Source organism: Entelurus aequoreus, linkage group LG19 (assembly GCF_033978785.1).
Source record: "Entelurus aequoreus isolate RoL-2023_Sb linkage group LG19, RoL_Eaeq_v1.1, whole genome shotgun sequence".
Lineage (NCBI taxonomy): Eukaryota > Metazoa > Chordata > Actinopteri > Syngnathiformes > Syngnathidae > Entelurus > Entelurus aequoreus.
In genome coordinates this window covers 41,564,545-41,582,134 of record NC_084749.1, presented here as the reverse complement: position 1 = coordinate 41,582,134, position 17,590 = coordinate 41,564,545, and the positions used below count along the sequence as shown (strand labels likewise).

Here is a 17,590-nt window from a genome sequence, read left to right as displayed (position 1 = left end):
TGTGTGTGTGTGTGTGTGTGTGTGTGTGTGTGTGTGTGTGTGTGTGTGTGTGTGTGTGTGTGTGGCTATGCGTAAGGTTAACTGAGTGTGTGTTACCAAGTGTTGATGAGAGCGAAGGAACGAGGCAGTCCGTGGGGCAGGCAGGTGATCCAGGGCAGGAAAGAGTGACAAGGTCCGTGTCCGGGCGAGGGTTGAGGATCGAGGAAGGCAGTCCAAAGTCCACAGGGGAAAACAACGGAAGAATCACCAAGGGCAAAACTCGGGAGGGCACTGAGGGAGGACAAGCAAGGACGTCAGGCTCGAAGGGAAAACACAGAGAGAAAACAGAGAGCATCAAGCTAGTGTAGGCGTACGGTACACCATAGAGAACTAAGTTCCTGCCAGTATCCTTGGGTCCACTGGTCCTTTATTCAGCTCCCTCTCCGAGCCCAGAACAAGAGAGTGGCACTAACAGTGGATAGGATGTACATAAATGGACAGCTGTATCGGGACCCAAAGGTTACCCCCTGGCTTTTTTAGAATGGGCAATCGTGGGTGTTTTTAGTATCTTGGTTTGGCCTGTGTCATGACTACTTCCAGTACTGTTATGTCCTGCACTAAGCTGGGCCTTCATAGGGGCCTGGTGTTAGCTCACGTGATATTATGCAGCCTGCGTAATAAGTATCAGGAAGTAGAGTGTATCATTTTAAATGTGCTTTATAAATAAAGTTGATTTGATTTGATTTATCAAAGATCATTTTATTACTATCTTTGCCATTTCTGAGACCCACCTTGATGATTCCTTTTCTGATTCAATTGTAGCCATTGAGGGGTTCTCCATTTTTAGGAAAGATAGGAACAGGTTTGGGGGTGGGGTGGCTATTTATGTTCAGAATCATTTATCTATCAAAATTGGCAATGATTTGATGAGGGAGAGTATTGAAGCTATTTGTGTGCAGGTCGATCTGCCTTATTTGAAACCAATTATAGTATGCTGTTTCTATAGGCCTCCTAGTGCTGATGCTCTGTATCTGAAGGAGTTATGTGAGATGTTTGACAGGATATCAGATGCGAATAGAGAAATCTATTTACTGGGTGATATGAATGTTGACTGGCTGGGACAGGGGTGTACAAACAAAAATAAGTTACTATCCATTTTAAATGCTTGCAATCTGTCCCAAATTGTTGCCCCTCCCACGAGAATAGGTAGTAATAGTGATGGTATTATTATAGCTACATGCATTGATCATATTTATACAAATGTTCCGGACCAATGCTCCAAAGCAGTCTCAGTTCCTGTAGGTTTTACTGACCACAATATAATAGCTGTCACTAGAAAGACAAGGGTTCCTAAACCTAAAGCAAAAATTATTTTTACAAGGTCTTATAAGAGATTTGATGAAGAATGTTTTATTGATGAAATATCCTGTTTAAATTGGAACGAGGTGTGCAGTGAGGAAGACCCTGAGGCTGCACTGGACTTATTTATGTTAATGTACATGAGTGTTGTGGACAAGCATGCCCCTTTGAAGAAGTTTTCTGTCAAAACTAAGTCTGCCCCATGGATTGATAATGGACTTAGAAGTTTAATGACTGAAAGAGACATGGCTAAAAAAGCCTCCGTCAACTCAGGTTTAATTGATGACAGGCATAAGTACTGTTCCTTAAAGGCCTACTGAAAGCCACTACTACCGACCACGCAGTCTGATAGTTTATATATCAATGATGAAATCTTAACATTGCAACACATGCCAATACGGCCGGGTTAACTTATAAAGTGACATTTAAAACTCCCCGGGAAATATCCGGCTGAAACATCGCAGTATGATGACATATGCGCGTGACGAAGTCCGAGTAACGGAAGTTATGGTACCCCGTAGAATCCTATACAAAAAGCTCTGTTTTCATTTCATAATTCCACAGTATTCTGGACATCTTTTGCAATTTTTTTAATGAACAATGAAGGCTGCAAAGAAGACAGTTGTAGGTGGGATCAGTGTATTAGCAGCGGACTACAAGAGGACTTTGTTGGAGCGCTAGCCGCGCTAGCCGCGCTAGCCGCGCTAGCCGCGCTAGCCGCGCTAGCCGCGCTAGCCGCGCTAGCCGCCGACCTCACCTTGACTTCCTACGTCTCCGGGCCGCCAAACGCATCGGGTGAAGTCCTTCGTCCTTCTGCCGATCGCTGGAACGCAGGTGAGCACGGGTGTTGATGAGCAAATGAGGGCTGGCTGGCGTAGGTGGAGAGCTAATGTTTTTAGCATAGCTCTGTGCAGTCCGGTTGCTAAGTTAGCTTCAATGGCGTCGTTAGCACAGCATTGTTAACCTTCGCCAGCCTGGAAAGCATTAACCGTGTATTTACATGTCCACGGTTTAATAGTGTTGTTGATTTTCTATCTATCCTTCCAGTCAGAGGTTTATTTCTTTTGTTTCTATATGCAGTTAAAGCAAGATGCTATCACGTTAGCTCGTAGCTAAAGCATTTCGCCGATGTATTGTCGTGGAGATAAAAGGCACTGAAGGTCCATTTCGTGTTCTCGACTCTCCTTTTCAAGAGGATATAGTATCCGAGGTGGTTTAAAATACAAATCTGTGATCTACAATAGAAAAAGGAGAGTGTGGAATCCAATGAGCCAGCTTGTACCTAAGTTACGGTCAGAGCGAAAAAAGATACGTCCATCGCTGCCTCTCAAGTCATTCACTGTAACGTTCCTCATCTACAAATCTTTCATCCTCGCTCAAATTAATGGGGTAATCGTCACTTTCTCGGTCCGAATCTCTCTCGCTCCATTGTAAATAATGGGGAATTGTGAGGAATCCTAGCTCCTGTGACGTCACGCTACTTCCGGTACAGGCAAGGCTTTTTTTATCAGCGAGCAAAAGTTGCGAACTTTATCGTCGATGTTCTCTACTAAATCCTTTCAGCAAAAATATGGCAATATCGCAAAATGATCAAGTATGACACATAGAATGGATCTGCTATTCCCGTTTAAATAAAAAAAAATCATTTCAGTAGGCCTTTAAGAAACCAGGTCACAAAGTTAAACAAACTGAAAAAAAGGGAATATTACAAACAGAGGTTATATGATGTGAGATATGATAGCAAAAACTTATGGAATGTTTTGAATGAAATCATAGGTAGAAAGAACAATGTCTGTACACCTTTTGTGGAATCAAATGGGTTTGGTACTCACTAAGCCATGTGACATTGCCAATCATTTTAATAACTATTATGTTGACAAGGTATCTCAATTAAGGCATGGTATGCATATATCCAATAACAACAAATCAGCTGACCTCATTAGGAATATTATAATGGATAATAAGGACTGTGAATTCAATTTTCATCAGGTTGAAGTCAGTGAGGTTGAGAGGTTACTACACTCTCTTCCGGACAACAAAGTAGCTGGTGTAGACAACCTGGATAGTAAATTACTGAAAATGACTGCTGGTATCATATCAGTGCCTGTTTGTCATATTTTTAATACATGTTTACAAGTGGGCCTGTGTCCAAAGATATGGAAGGTGGCTAAGGTTACTCCTCTACACAAGGATACCAAATTGGCTTTCAATGAGGGCAATTCTAGACCAATAAGCATCCTACCTGGGTTATGTCAAATACTGGAGAAATGTGTGTATGCACAAATTAAAGCTTACTTTCAATCAAATGGGCTAGCAACTGATTCTCAACATGCATATAGAACGGGCCACTCTACGTCCACGGCTCTTATACAAATGACGGACGGTTGGCTTAATGCTATAGATAATTCTATGTTGGTTGGAGCTGTGCTGTTAGATTTGAGTGCTGCATTTGACGTGATTGACCACTCTCCTTTAATTGAGAAACTTAAATGTTATGGTTTTAATACTTCAAGTTTAATGTGGATACAGAGTTATTTGTCCTCAAGATCACAACAGGTGTATCTTAATGGCAGCTTGTCTAATAGCAGAAGTTTGGATTGTGGTGTTCCACAGGGAAGTTGCCTAGAACCTTTACTTTTTTCTATATTCACCAATGATTTACCTTGGGCTACCGGGCGTGCAAGATTGGTTCTTTATGCTGATGATGCAACCTTATATCATGCTGCACCATCATGCAGTGTACTTAAAGGCCTACTGAAATTAATTTTTTTTATTTAAACGGGGATAGCAGATCTATTCTATGTGTCATACTTGATCATTTCGCGATATTGCCATATTTTTGCTGAAAGGATTTAGTATAGAACAACGACGATAAAGATTGCAACTTTTGGTATCTGATAAAAAAAAGGCTTGCCCCTACCGGAAGTAGCGTGACGTAGTCAGTTGAACATATACGCAAAGTTCCCTATTGTTTACAATGATGGCCGCATGAAGTGAGAGAGATTCGGACCGAGAAAGCGACAATTTCCCCATTAATTTGAGCGAGGATGAAAGATTTGTGGATGAGTAAAGTGCAAGTGAAGGACTAGTGGGGAGTTGAAGCTATTCAGATAGGGAAGATGCTGTGAGAGCCGGGGGTGACCTGATATTCAGCTGGGAATGACTACAACAGTAAATAAACACAAGACATATATATACTCTATTAGCCACAACACAACCAGGCTTATATTTAATATGCCACAAATTAATCCTGCATAAAAACACCTGCGTGTTTGTTACGCTAGCTCCTAGCTCCTCTGCCAGCTCCTAGCTCCATAGAACACACCAATACAATTCAAACACCTGATCAACACACACAATCACTCAGCCCAAAAGACCGTTTACCTAACCCAAGGTTCATAAAGCTTATATATTTTTAAAAAGTTACGTACGTGACGCGCACATACGGTCAAGTTATCGAATGTTTAGCAGCCAAGGCTGCATACTCACGGTACCTGATATTCAGCTGGGAATGACTACAACAGTAAATAAACACAAGACATATATATACTCTATTAGCCACAACACAACCAGGCTTATATTTAATATGCCACAAATTAATCCTGCATAATAACACCTGCGTGTTTGTTATGCTAGCTCCTAGCTCCTCTGCTAGCTCCTAGCTCCATAGAACACGCCAATACAATTCAAACACATGATCAACACACACAATCACTCAGCCCAAAAGACCGTTCACCTAACCCAAGGTTCATAAAGCTTATATATTTTAAAAAAGTTACGTACATACGCAAAAAAAAGCCAAAGCTGCATACTCACAGTAGCACGTCTGCGTCTGTGTCATCCAAATCAAAGTAATCCTTGTAAGAGTCTGTGTTGTCCCAGTTCTCTACAGGCGTCTGTGTATCCAAGTCAAATGTCCTCCTGGTTAGAGTCTCTGTTATCCGAGTTCTTCCATCTTGACTGCATCTTTCGGGAATGTAAACAAAGAAGCGCCGGCTGTGTACTGTTGTGGCTGACTACGTTCGAAAAATACGTCCATTTCGCACCGACAACTTTCTTCTTTGCTTGCTCAGCTTCCTTCTTCATAATGCAATGAACATGATTAAAACAGATTCACGAACACAGATGTCCAGAATACTGTGGAATTATGAAATGAAAACAGAGCTTTTTCGTATTGGCTTCAATGTGGAAGGCATACCCGTGTTCGCCGGGCTACGTCACGCGCATACGTCATCCTCAGAGGCGTTTCGAACCGGAAGTTTAGCGGCAAATTTAAAATGTCACTTTATAAGTTAACCCGGCCGTATTGGCATGTGTTATAATGTTAAGATTTCATCATTGATATATAAACTATCAGACTGCGTGGTCGGTAGTAGTGGGTTTCAGTAGGCCTTTAATGTAGTATTGAGTGAGGAACTAAAAGCTGTGCATGACTGGACAGTATGTAACAGACTTGTCCTTAACACCTCAAACACAAAAAGTATTATATTGGGGACTAGGCAAGGGTTATCTTGTGACCCAAAGTTGGATTTGAGGCTAGGTATTTCAACAGTTCAACAGGTCAGAAGTGCCAAGCTCCTTGGAGTGATGCTGGACTGCACTCTATCCTGGTCAAATCATATTAGTGATATAGTTACAAAGATGGGAAGGGCTGTTGGTATTTCCAGAAAATGTTCTGCTTTTGCTGATCCACGTCTTCTTTGTCAAATTGTTAAGAGTTTAGTCTTGTGTCATATTGACTATTGTTCTACAGTCTGGCCGTCTGCTGCAAGTGGTGAGATCAGTAAGCTCCAGATTGTCCAGAATAGGGCAGCAAGGCTGGTTTTTGGTTGTTCACTAAGAACCAATGTGAACCAAATGCATGCTTCTCTTTCCTGGCTAACAGTGCAGAACAGGTTGTCGGCTAATACTCTTATATTGTTCAAATCAGTAACCGGTAGTAAAACTCCTGCTTTTCTCATGGCCCAAATAGTTCACAGTAGCACTATACATAATCACAATACCAGGGCATCCAGTGAGGGGCATTTTGTACTCCCTCGTCCCAGGAAGAATGCTTTGCGGAAATCTTTTATTTGTAGATCTTTATCGCTCTGGAATAACCTGCCTCGAATTCTCACCAGCATTGAAAGTAAACAGGTTTTTAAAAAGAGAGTAATATTTTATCTGAGTTCTTAAATTAGTTTGCTCGTTGATGATTTCTTTGGTTTTATATTGTGTAGTTATATTTATATGGTAATTATTATTCTGTGACTGTAAATTGTTTGCTTGTTTTTTATTGATGCTTTTATTTTTTTCTGTATTGTGTAGTTATAATTATATGCTTTTACTTGTAATTGTATTGAATTGTGGACCCCAGGAAGACTAGTGGGTTGTTGAGGCAACCAGCTAATGGGGATCCTTAATAAAAATTAAAAAAAAAAAATCATCAGGTCCAGGTGCGCTGATTTCTGATCGCCTCCGGCTGCTGCGGCGCATGGGCGCGGTCTGCGCAGCAAGCGTGGGGGGGGGGGGGGGGTGTCTTGCAGAGCTCACAGGGGAGCTTCTAGATGCTCCCGCCGAGGAGGGCGAAGCAGACTGCGCGTGCGTCGTAACAATACCGCCTCTAAAAAGTATCGCTCCCCAAACCCCCCGCTGTCGTCACATCGTGTCATTGTTGGTTTTAAGAGCAGACGAGCATGTTCGGCAGCGCACAGTCACGGAATACTTACAAGCAGACACAGTGTGTAGACAGAAAAGGGAGAACGGACACATTTTGGCTTAAAAACTAAAGATAAAGGTGAAGTTATAACACTGAAACACCCTCAGGAAGAGGTGCTTTAAGACATGGCTAGCTAGCTAGCGGCTAACGTCCCTCCGCAGTCTGCAGTGTTGAGCTACTTCTAAATGACTAATCCTTGTCTCCATGGCGACAAATAAAGTACGTTTCTTACAAGTATCATCCCTGCAGGACGAGGAATAGCTAAACATGCTTCACTACACACCGTAGCTCACCGGCGTCAAAATGTAAACAAACGCAATTGGTGGATCTACACCTAACATCCACTGTAATGATACCAAGTACAGGATACTATTAGGATTACGTCGAGATTTTTTGAAATCACAACATCTTATTTTGTTTTTTTAAAATTGATATTATGTTTATAAACTCAGGAAATATGTCCCTGGACACATGATGACTTTGAATATGACCAATGTATGATCCTGTAACGACTTGGTATCGGCTTGATACCCAAGCATCCAAACAACAGAAGAATAAGTGATTATTACATTTTAACAGAAGGGTAGATATAACATGTTGAAAGAGAAAGTAAGCAGATATTAACAGTAAATGAACAAGTAGATTAATAATTCATTTTTTACCACTTGTCCTTAATAATTTTGACAAAATAATATAATGGAAAATGACACAATATGACACAATTAGGAGCCTTTGTTTGTTTCTTACTAATGTATGTATATAATGTATGTTCACTATTTTATTTAAGCACAAACTTGCAATAAGAAAAATATGTTTAATGTACCGTAATATTTGTTGTTAAAATAAAGCCAATAATGCAATTTTTTTTTGTGTTCCCCTTAATTTAGAAAAGTATCGAAAAGTACAGAAAAGTATCAAAATAATTTTGGTATCGAGACAACACTATATGTACGTGACATTCTACTTAAATGGGAACAGTTTGCAGTGATATATTTATTAATGTCCTTCCAAAGAGTTTATTTTATTAACGTATGATTGCTAATGAACTACTGCAGCTACTGATGGCACAAGTTCAATGAATCCATATTATTCACAATTATTGAATGCTGTACACAACTGTTGTATTCTAAAAGCCTGCATAAGAACACCACATTTTACAGTTTCAGTGTCATTTTGTGTATCCATCATTTACTGCGGAATGCATTTAAGATAATCTCACGTGAGTGAATAAAATGACGACAAAAGAACCTAACCAACAAACACATTCTGGTGTGGTTTGTTCATCACGAATACGCCAGCTAAGATGTTGCACCACAGAAAAATGTATTTTCTTCACAGTCATCTCTCCTGGACAGATCGGATATTAGTTTGTCGAAGGCAGGGATCACTGTCTTTCCTCGAACCACAGAATACACACCCGATATAACCAGTGTGTAATGTCTTGTTTTTGCATACAGTTGGTTCATAATTATGGGCCTATTAGGGAAAGCATCTGTCAGTGTTGTATTGGGAGAACACGCCTCTACCTCGGGGAATACAACATCTCTCATAATTCAGTGTTTTTGTACTGTGTTCATGCTATGAGCATCATACCCCCTAATGATTTACCTTCCCTTTATTTCAGACACAACTGGCGTGGTGTAAGGGATTTCTTACTTTGTGAATATTTGTGCAGTAAAAAGCAGTGTCACAATAGATTATGCTGTTTTTGTCACACATAAAATACTGTTGTCAAAGGGGGGACCATGAACGTAAATTTGTATTTTTATACTATACTGCTTTACACTTGTTGAATGACCAGTGCAACAACTCTTACATTTTAAGACACACACTTAATTCAGTATCAAACCTTGGCTTGTTCTTCAGTTAAGTGTTATATCAACCGAATATTCTGTTCTAGTGCTTGTAACAATTCTGCTCAATACGTACAGTACCATGACATTCTATCTTGATTTGTTTTTTATACCCAGGGAGTTTGGAAGATGGAAAGTAAACAATTTGGCTGCAGAAAGAAGAGATTTCTCAGAGTCTCCGTTACCTTTAACGTCTGAGTTCATCAGGAATATTCGACTCCTCGGCCGCAGGCCCACCACCCAGATGATCACTGATAACCTGATCAGGAAGTATGGTACTCACTTCTTGTTGTCAGCTACACTTGGAGGTAAACAAAGATGTTGAATTATTTTTGTTTAAGAATGTTCGTCTTGACCGTACTTACATTTATTTTGTGGTATGCATTTTGGTGGTTGCGTTCAATATGGGTGTACAGGTGGTGCATACTTGCCAACCCTCCCGATTTTCCCGGAGACTATCGAATTTCAGTGCCCCTCCCGAAAATCTCCCGGGGCAATCATTCTCCCGGAATTTCTCCCGATTCCCACCCGGGTAACAATATTGGACGACAGGTTTTAGCGTCCTCTACAACCTGTCGTCACGTCCATAATATATGCGGATTTTACACACACACATGTGAATGCAATGCATACTTGGTCAATAGCCATACTGGTCACACTGAGGGTGGTCGTATAAACAACTTTAACACTGTTACAAATATGCGTCACACTGTGAACCCACACCAAACAAGAATGACAAACACATTTCGGGAGAACATCCGCATCGTAACACAACGTAAACACAACAGAACAAATACCCAGAATCCCTTGCAGCACTAACTCTTCCGGGACGCTACAATATACACCCCCGCTACCACCAAACCCCGCCCCCAACAACCCCGCCCACCTCAACACCGCCACAATCTCCCGAATTCGGAGGTCTCAAGGTTGGCAAGTATGAGGTGGTCCCGGGTTACAAAACGAGTTCTGCTCTAAGAGTGTGATGCTGGTCTCGTTTTAGTGTACAGTATGTCAAATTTATACCTATATTTTACCTAAATTAACACCAGTAATGAACACATGAAGAAAATGTACAATTTTATAATGAATAGATGTGATAATTAAATTAAACAGTAAAAAACGAGAACCATCACTCTGGAAAGGGCATTGGAAGTGAGGGTGAGACAAGCTCTTTGGGAGGAGGAAGTCCAAATATTCTTATTAGGTATCTGTTTCATAATAGGAGATCCTTACACACATTCAAAGATACCATCTTTATTTATGTTAATTCTTGTTTAAACAGCATAAATCAGGCAGGCTGCCAATGTTGGTGAGGATGTCTAATTTCTAGAGATGCCGATAAATGCTCTAAAATGTAATATCGGAAATGATCGGTGTCGGTTTCAACCTCCCGATTTTCCCGGGAGACTCACAAATTTCAGTGTCTCTCCCGAAAATCTTGCGGGGGTGCGTGCCTTAAAGGCACTGCCTTTAGCGTCCTCTACAACCTATCGTCATGTCCACTTTTCTTCCATACAAACAGCCTGCCGGCCCAGTGAATGCCATGCATACTTGATCAACAGCCATACGGGTCACACTGAGGGTGGAAGTATAAACAACTTTAACACTGTTACAAATATGCGCCACACTGTGAACCCACACCAAACAAGAACGACAAACAAATTTCGGGAGAACATCCGCACCGTAACACAACATAAACACAACAAAACTAATACCCAGAATCCCTTGCAGCACAAACTCTTCCGGGACGCTTCAATATACACCCCCGCTACCACAAAACCCCGCCCTCCCCCAACTCCGCCCACCTCAATCTCCCGAATTCTGAGGTCTCAAGGTTGGCAAGTATGAGGTGGTCCCGGGTTACAAAACGAGTTCTGCTCTAAGAGTGTGATGCTGGTCTCGTTTTAGTGTACAGTATGTCAAATTTATACCTACATTTTACCTAAATTAACACCAGTAATGAACACATGAAGAAAATATACAATTTTATAATGAATAGATGTGATAATTAAATTAAACAGTAAAACAAGAGAACCATCACTCTGGAAAGGGCATTGGAAGGGAGGGTGAGACAAGCTCTTTGGGAGGAGGAAGTCCAAATATTCTTATTAGGTATCTGTTTCATAATAGGAGATCCTTACACACATTCAAAGATACCATCTTTATTTATGTTAATTCATGTTTAAACAGCATAAATCAGGCAGGCTGCCAATGTTGGTGAGGATGTCTAATTTCTAGAGATGCTGATAAATGCTCTAAAATGTAATATCGGAAATGATCGGTGTCGGTTTCAACCTCCCGATTTTCCCGGGAGACTCCCGAATTTCAGTGCCCCTCCCGAAAATCTCCCGGGGCAATCATTCTCCCGGAATTTCTCCCGATTCCCACCCGGGCAACAATATTGGAGGCGTGCCTTAACGGCACTGCCTTTAGCGTCCTCTACAACCTGTCGTCACGTCCATAATATATGCAGATTTTACACACACACATGTGAATGCATGCATACTTGGTCAATAGCCATACTGGTCACACTGAGGGTGGTCGTATAAATAACTTTAACACCGTTACAAATATGCGCCACACTGTGAACCCACAACAAACAAGAATGACAAACACATTTCGGGAGAACATCCGCATCGTAACACAATGTAAACACAACAGAACAAATACCCAGAATCCCTTGCAGCACTAACTCTTCCGGGACGCTACAATATACACCCCCGCTACCACCAAACCCCGCCCCCAACAGCCCCGCCCACCTCAACACCGCCACAATCTCCCGAATTCAGAGGTCTCAAGGTTGGCAAGTATGAGGTGGTCCCGGGTTACAAAACGAGTTCTGCTCTAAAAGTGTGATGCTGGTCTCGTTTTAGTGTACAGTATGTCAAATTTATACCTATATTGTACCTAAATTAACACCAGTAATGAACACATGAAGAAAATATACAATTTTATAATGAATAGATGTGATAATTAAATTAAACAGTAAAACAAGAGAACCATCACTCTGGAAAGGGCATTGGAAGGGAGGGTGAGACAAGCTCTTTGGGAGGAGGAAGTCCAAATATTCTTATTAGGTATCTGTTTCATAATAGGAGATCCTTACACACATTCAAAGATACCATCTTTATTTATGTTAATTCTTGTTTAAACAGCGTAGATCAGGCAGGCTGCCAATGTTGGTGAGGATGTCTAATTTCTAGAGATGCCGATAAATGCTCTAAAATGTAATATCGGAAATGATCGGTGTCGGTTTCAACCTCCCGATTTTCCCGGGAGAGTCCCGAATTTCAGTGTCTCTCTCGAAAATCTCGCGGGGGGCGTGCCTTAAAGGCACTGCCTTTAGCGTCCTCTACAACCTATCGTCATGTCCACTTTTCTTCCATACAAACAGCCTGCCGGCCCAGTGAATGCCATGCATACTTGATCAACAGCCGTACGGGTCACACTGAGGGTGGAAGTATAAACAAATTTAACACTGTTACAAATATGCGCCACACTGTGAACCCACACCAAACAAGAACGACAAACACATTTTGGGAGAACATCCGCACCGTAACACAACATAAACACAACAGAACAAATACCCAGAACCTCTTGCAGCACTAACTCTTCCGGGACGCTTCAATATACACCCCCGCTACCACAAAACCCCGCCCTCCCCCAACTCCGCCCACCTCAACCCCGCCCCAATCTCCCGAATTCGGAGGTCTCATGGTTGGCAAGTATGAGGTGGTCCCGGGTTACAAAACGAGTTCTGCTCTAAGAGTGTGATGCTGGTCTCGTTTTAGTGTACAGTATGTCAAATTTATACCTACATTTTACCTAAATTAACACCAGTAATGAACACATGAAGAAAATATACAATTTTATAATGAATAGATGTGATAATTAAATTAAACAGTAAAACAAGAGAACCATCACTCTGGAAAGGGCATTGGAAGGGAGGGTGAGACAAGCTCTTTGGGAGGAGGAAGTCCAAATATTCTTATTAGGTATCTGTTTCATAATAGGAGATCCTTACACACATTCAAAGATACCATCTTTATTTATGTTAATTCATGTTTAAACAGCGTAGATCAGGCAGGCTGCCAATGTTGGTGAGGATGTCTAATTTCTAGAGATGCCGATAAATGCTCTAAAATGTAATATCGGAAATGATCGGTGTCGGTTTCAACCTCCCGATTTTCCCGGGAGACTCCCGAATTTCAGTGTCTCTCCCGAAAATCTCACGGGGGTGCGTACCTTAAAGGCACTGCCTTTAGCGTCCTCTACAACCTATCGTCACGTCCGCTTTTCTTCCATACAAACAGCGTGCCGGCCCAGTGAATGCCACGCATACTTGATCAACAGCCTTACGGGTCACACTGAGGGTAGTCGTATAAACAAATTTAACACTGTTACAAATATGCGCCACACTGTGAACCCACAACAAAAAAGAATTAGAAACATATTTCGAGAGAACATCCGCACCGTAACACAACATAAACACAACAGAACAAATACCCAGAACCTCTTGCAGCACTAACTCTTCCGGGACGCTACAATATACACCCCCCTCTACCACCAAACCCCGCCCCCAGATCGGATATCGGCAAAAAAGCCATTACCGGACATCTCTACTAATATCATTTCACTTTTCTTTTAAGCGCTGTCACCAGAAGAGTCTTCCTCACACTTGCGAGACATAATAAAAATGCTGGAAGTTAACTACTAGGTCGGGTTATTCCTCCTCAGTGTAGGCGGCAGCCGTGCTCAAACTAATCAACAAGCCTGCCCGTTCAACCCGTCTGATGAAGTACACCCGGTGTACAGCACTGACAGAGTAAGATGAGATAGACGTTTCTGAAACGAAAGGAGGGTGCCACGAGATATCCCTGACAATATGTGTGTTGTTTAGGAAAAGAAAGCCTTGCTCAGTTGTCACTGACCGGGATCTGAAAAGACCCAAACCATGGCATTGCTATTGGGACTGATAATTCACATAATATAATATAAGGCGGGGTCGGAAGTGGTGCCTTGCAACCCAAGATGGCCTCTCGGGCGGGTGAAAGACTGGCCCATATGCTGCCGCAGCCACAAGACAACGAAGACAGTTGTGATTCATAGCGTTGTACGGTATAGTATAGTATAGTAAATGGTAAATGGGTTATACTTGTATAGCGCTTTTCTACCTTCAAGGTACTCAAGCGCTTTGACAGTATTTCCACATTCACCCATTCACACACACATTCACACACTGATGGCGGGAGCTGCCATGCAAGGCCCTAACCCATCACGAGCAAGGGTGAAGTGTCTTGCTCAAGGACACAACAGATGTGACGAGGTTGGTATAAAGTGGGGATTGAACCAGGAACCCTCAGGTTACTGGCACGGCCACTCTCTCAACTGCACCACGCCGTCCCCAATATAGTACAGCGATACTAATGAATCATTTTCGGTACTATATTGCCTCTGAAACGTACCGGTCCCGCACCCCCCCCCCCCCCCCGCGTCCGCGTAGTCGTCACGTCGTGTCATTGCTGGTTTACGTGCAGACGAGCATGGGAGAACGGACTCATTTTGGCTTAAAAACTAAAGATAAAGGTGAAGTTGTAACACTGAAACGCCCCCAGGAAGAGGTGCTTTAAGACATGGCTCAGTGTTTCCCACACATTCATTTATTTGTGGCGGCCCGCCACGAAAGAATTACGTCCGCCACAAATTAAAAAATATATATATGTACACTACCGTTCAAAAGTTTGGGGTCACGTTGAAATGTCCTTATTTTTGAAGAAAAAGCACTGTACTTTTCAATGAAGATAACTTTACACTAGTCTTAACTTTAAAGAAATACACTCTATACATTGCTAATGTAGTAAATGACTATTCTAGCTGCAAATGTCTGGTTTTTGGTGCAATATCTACATAGGTGTATAGAGGCCCATTTCCAGCAACTATCACTCCAGTGTTCTAATGGTACAATGTGTTTGCTCATTGGCTCAGAAGGCTAATTGATGATTAGAAAAGCCTTGTGCAATCATGTTCACACATCTGAAAACAGTTTAGCTTGTTACAGAAGCTACACAACTGACCTTCCTTTGAGCAGATTGAGTTTCTGGAGCATCACATTTGTGGGGTCAATTAAACGCTCAAAATGGCCAGAAAAAGGGAACTTTCATCTGAAACTCGACAGTCTATTCTTGTTCTTAGAAATGAAGGCTATTCCACAAAATTGTTTGGGTGACCCCAAACTTTTGAACGGTAGTGTATATATATATTTTTTTTGTCCTGTCCAGCTTCTCAGGCAAATCACATAGTTGATGTAGATGCCCATATAGGCTGTTCAGATTTACTTTACAAAAGAGAAGTGTAGGATACTTCTCTTGTTGCCTTATTTGTATTTGACCACTACTGTTTTCTGTTTATTTGTTACTGACTGTGGCAGGACACCTTTGCCTCTGTTTCACTTTATGTTGCTGGTAAATAATATGGTTGTAGTAGTAGGCTAAAGTTTAATTATTTAGTATGCACTAATTAAAGGGGCAGAGCTTTAAGAGACATTTTAGCTTTTATATTTTATAAGATATGTTTTTTGTAAGAACCACAATTAATAAATATATTTTAAGTGAATAACTTATTGTTCAAATCTGTATATAAATATGTACATAAAGTGTTGTAATTATATTGTAAAATGGATGGATGGATGGATGGATGGATGGATGGACGTTTAAAACAATACTGTTATTATTAATTAGTAAGTATACATTTTTTGAGCCTTTTTAGAGAAAATCATATCATTGTAGTAAATTATGCAAATTACTCGATTGTGTCATGGTGACCACGCCCACAGCCACGCCCATAGCCACGCCCCCACCGCCACAGGTATCTTGGCAGTTTATGGGAAACACTGTGGCTAGCTAGCTAGCGGCTAACAACCATCCGCCGTCGGCAGTGTTTTAGTGACTTCTAAATCACTAATCCTGGTCTCCATGGCGACAAATAAAGTAAGTTTCTTACAAGTATCATCCCTGCAGGACGAGGAATAGCTAAACATGCTTCACGACCGGTGTTGCCACAGTTACCTTGAAAAACTAATCTGATGAATGACTACTGATTACTCCTTTAGAAAGTAACATAGTTACTTTACTGATTAGTTGATTTGAAAAGTAACTAAGTTAGATTACAAGTTACTTTATTAGTTACATTCAGCAATGCAGCTACCGACATTACCCCCGCCGCCTCAAAATAAAAATGACACACGGTTTTGCCAATAATCACTTTATTTAACATCAACAACTGCACTTAACTTAAATACCGCATTTTTCGGAGTATAAGTCGCACCGGCCGAAAAAGCATAATAAAGAAGGAAAAAAACATATATAAGTCGCACTGGAGTATAAGTCACATTTTTGGGGGAAATGTATTTGATAAAATCCAACACCAAGAATAGACATTTGAAAGGCAATTTAAAATAAATAAAGAATAGTGAACAACAGGCTGAATAAGTGTACGTTATATGAGGCATAAATAACCAACTGAGAACGTGCCTGGTATGTTAACGTAACATAATATGGTAAGAGTCATTCAAATTCTATATTATTGTCCAAGTTGTATTCATTTGGTGTGAGAGGAGTAATTTTCGACTGGCTAAGATGTTATTTAGATAATAGACAACAGTTTGTGGATTTTATGGGTAATACATCTGAACAAATGAGGATTGAATGTGGAATTCCACAAGGTTCGGTTTTGGGACCAAAATTGTTTATTTTATATATTAGTGATATATGTGAGGTATCAAAGTTATTGAAATGTGTATTATTTGCGGACGACACCAACTTTTATAGTTCGGGACACGAGTTAAAAGTGTTAGCAAACATTATTGAACAGGAAATGATTAAACTTAAGAGATGGTTTGATGTCAATAAATTATCATTAAATGTAGAAAAAACAACGTTCATGATTTTTTGTAAGAGGAAAAGGGAGGAAACGATCCAACTGCCAATAGATGGAATTGATATTGAAAGGGTTTCTGAACTTATATTTTTAGGAGTGATACTGGATGACGGTCTGACATGGAAATCTCATAAGAAAAAGATGTCTAAGAGTATTTTTTGTATTAAATAAGGTCAAATATGTGTTAGATTATAGGGCGTATATTGTATTGTGCACTTACACTACCGTTCAAAAGTTTGGGGTCACCCAAACAATTTTGTGTTTGAGCCTTCATTTCTATGAACAAGAATAGACTGTCGAGTTTCAGATGAAAGTTCTCTTTTTCTGACCCCACAAATGTGATGCTCCAGAAACTCAATCTGCTCAAAGGAAGGTCAGTTTTGTAGCTTCTGTAACGAGCTAAACTGTTTTCAGATGTGTGAACATGATTGCACAAGGGTTTTCTAATCATCAATTAGCCTTCTGAGCCAATGAGCAAACACATTGTACCATTAGAACACTGGAGTGATAGTTGCTGGAAATGGGCCTCTATACACCTGTGTAGATATTGCACCAAAAACCAGACATTTGCGGCTAGAATAGTAATTTACCACATTAGCAATGTATAGAGTGTATTTCTTTAAAGTTAAGACTAGTTTAAAGTTATCTTCATTGAAAAGTACAGTGCTTTTCCTTCAAAAATAAGGACATTTCAATGTGACCCCAAACTTTTGAACGTTACTGTATATTACCATATATCAGCTACTGTGTGGAAGTGTGGGGGAAC

General features: G+C 40.8%; 1 protein-coding gene across 1 annotated transcript in view; it reads left to right on the top strand.

Moving 5' to 3' along the window:
• LOC133635372 (BMP/retinoic acid-inducible neural-specific protein 3-like) overlaps positions 1-17,590 on the top strand; it is a 233,990-nt gene that overhangs the window by 115,358 nt on the left and 101,042 nt on the right. The window contains exon 3 of the mRNA XM_062028512.1: positions 9,007-9,197. Within this exon, the coding sequence (XP_061884496.1) occupies positions 9,007-9,197 (191 nt within the window). The remainder of the gene's footprint in view (positions 1-9,006; positions 9,198-17,590) is intronic.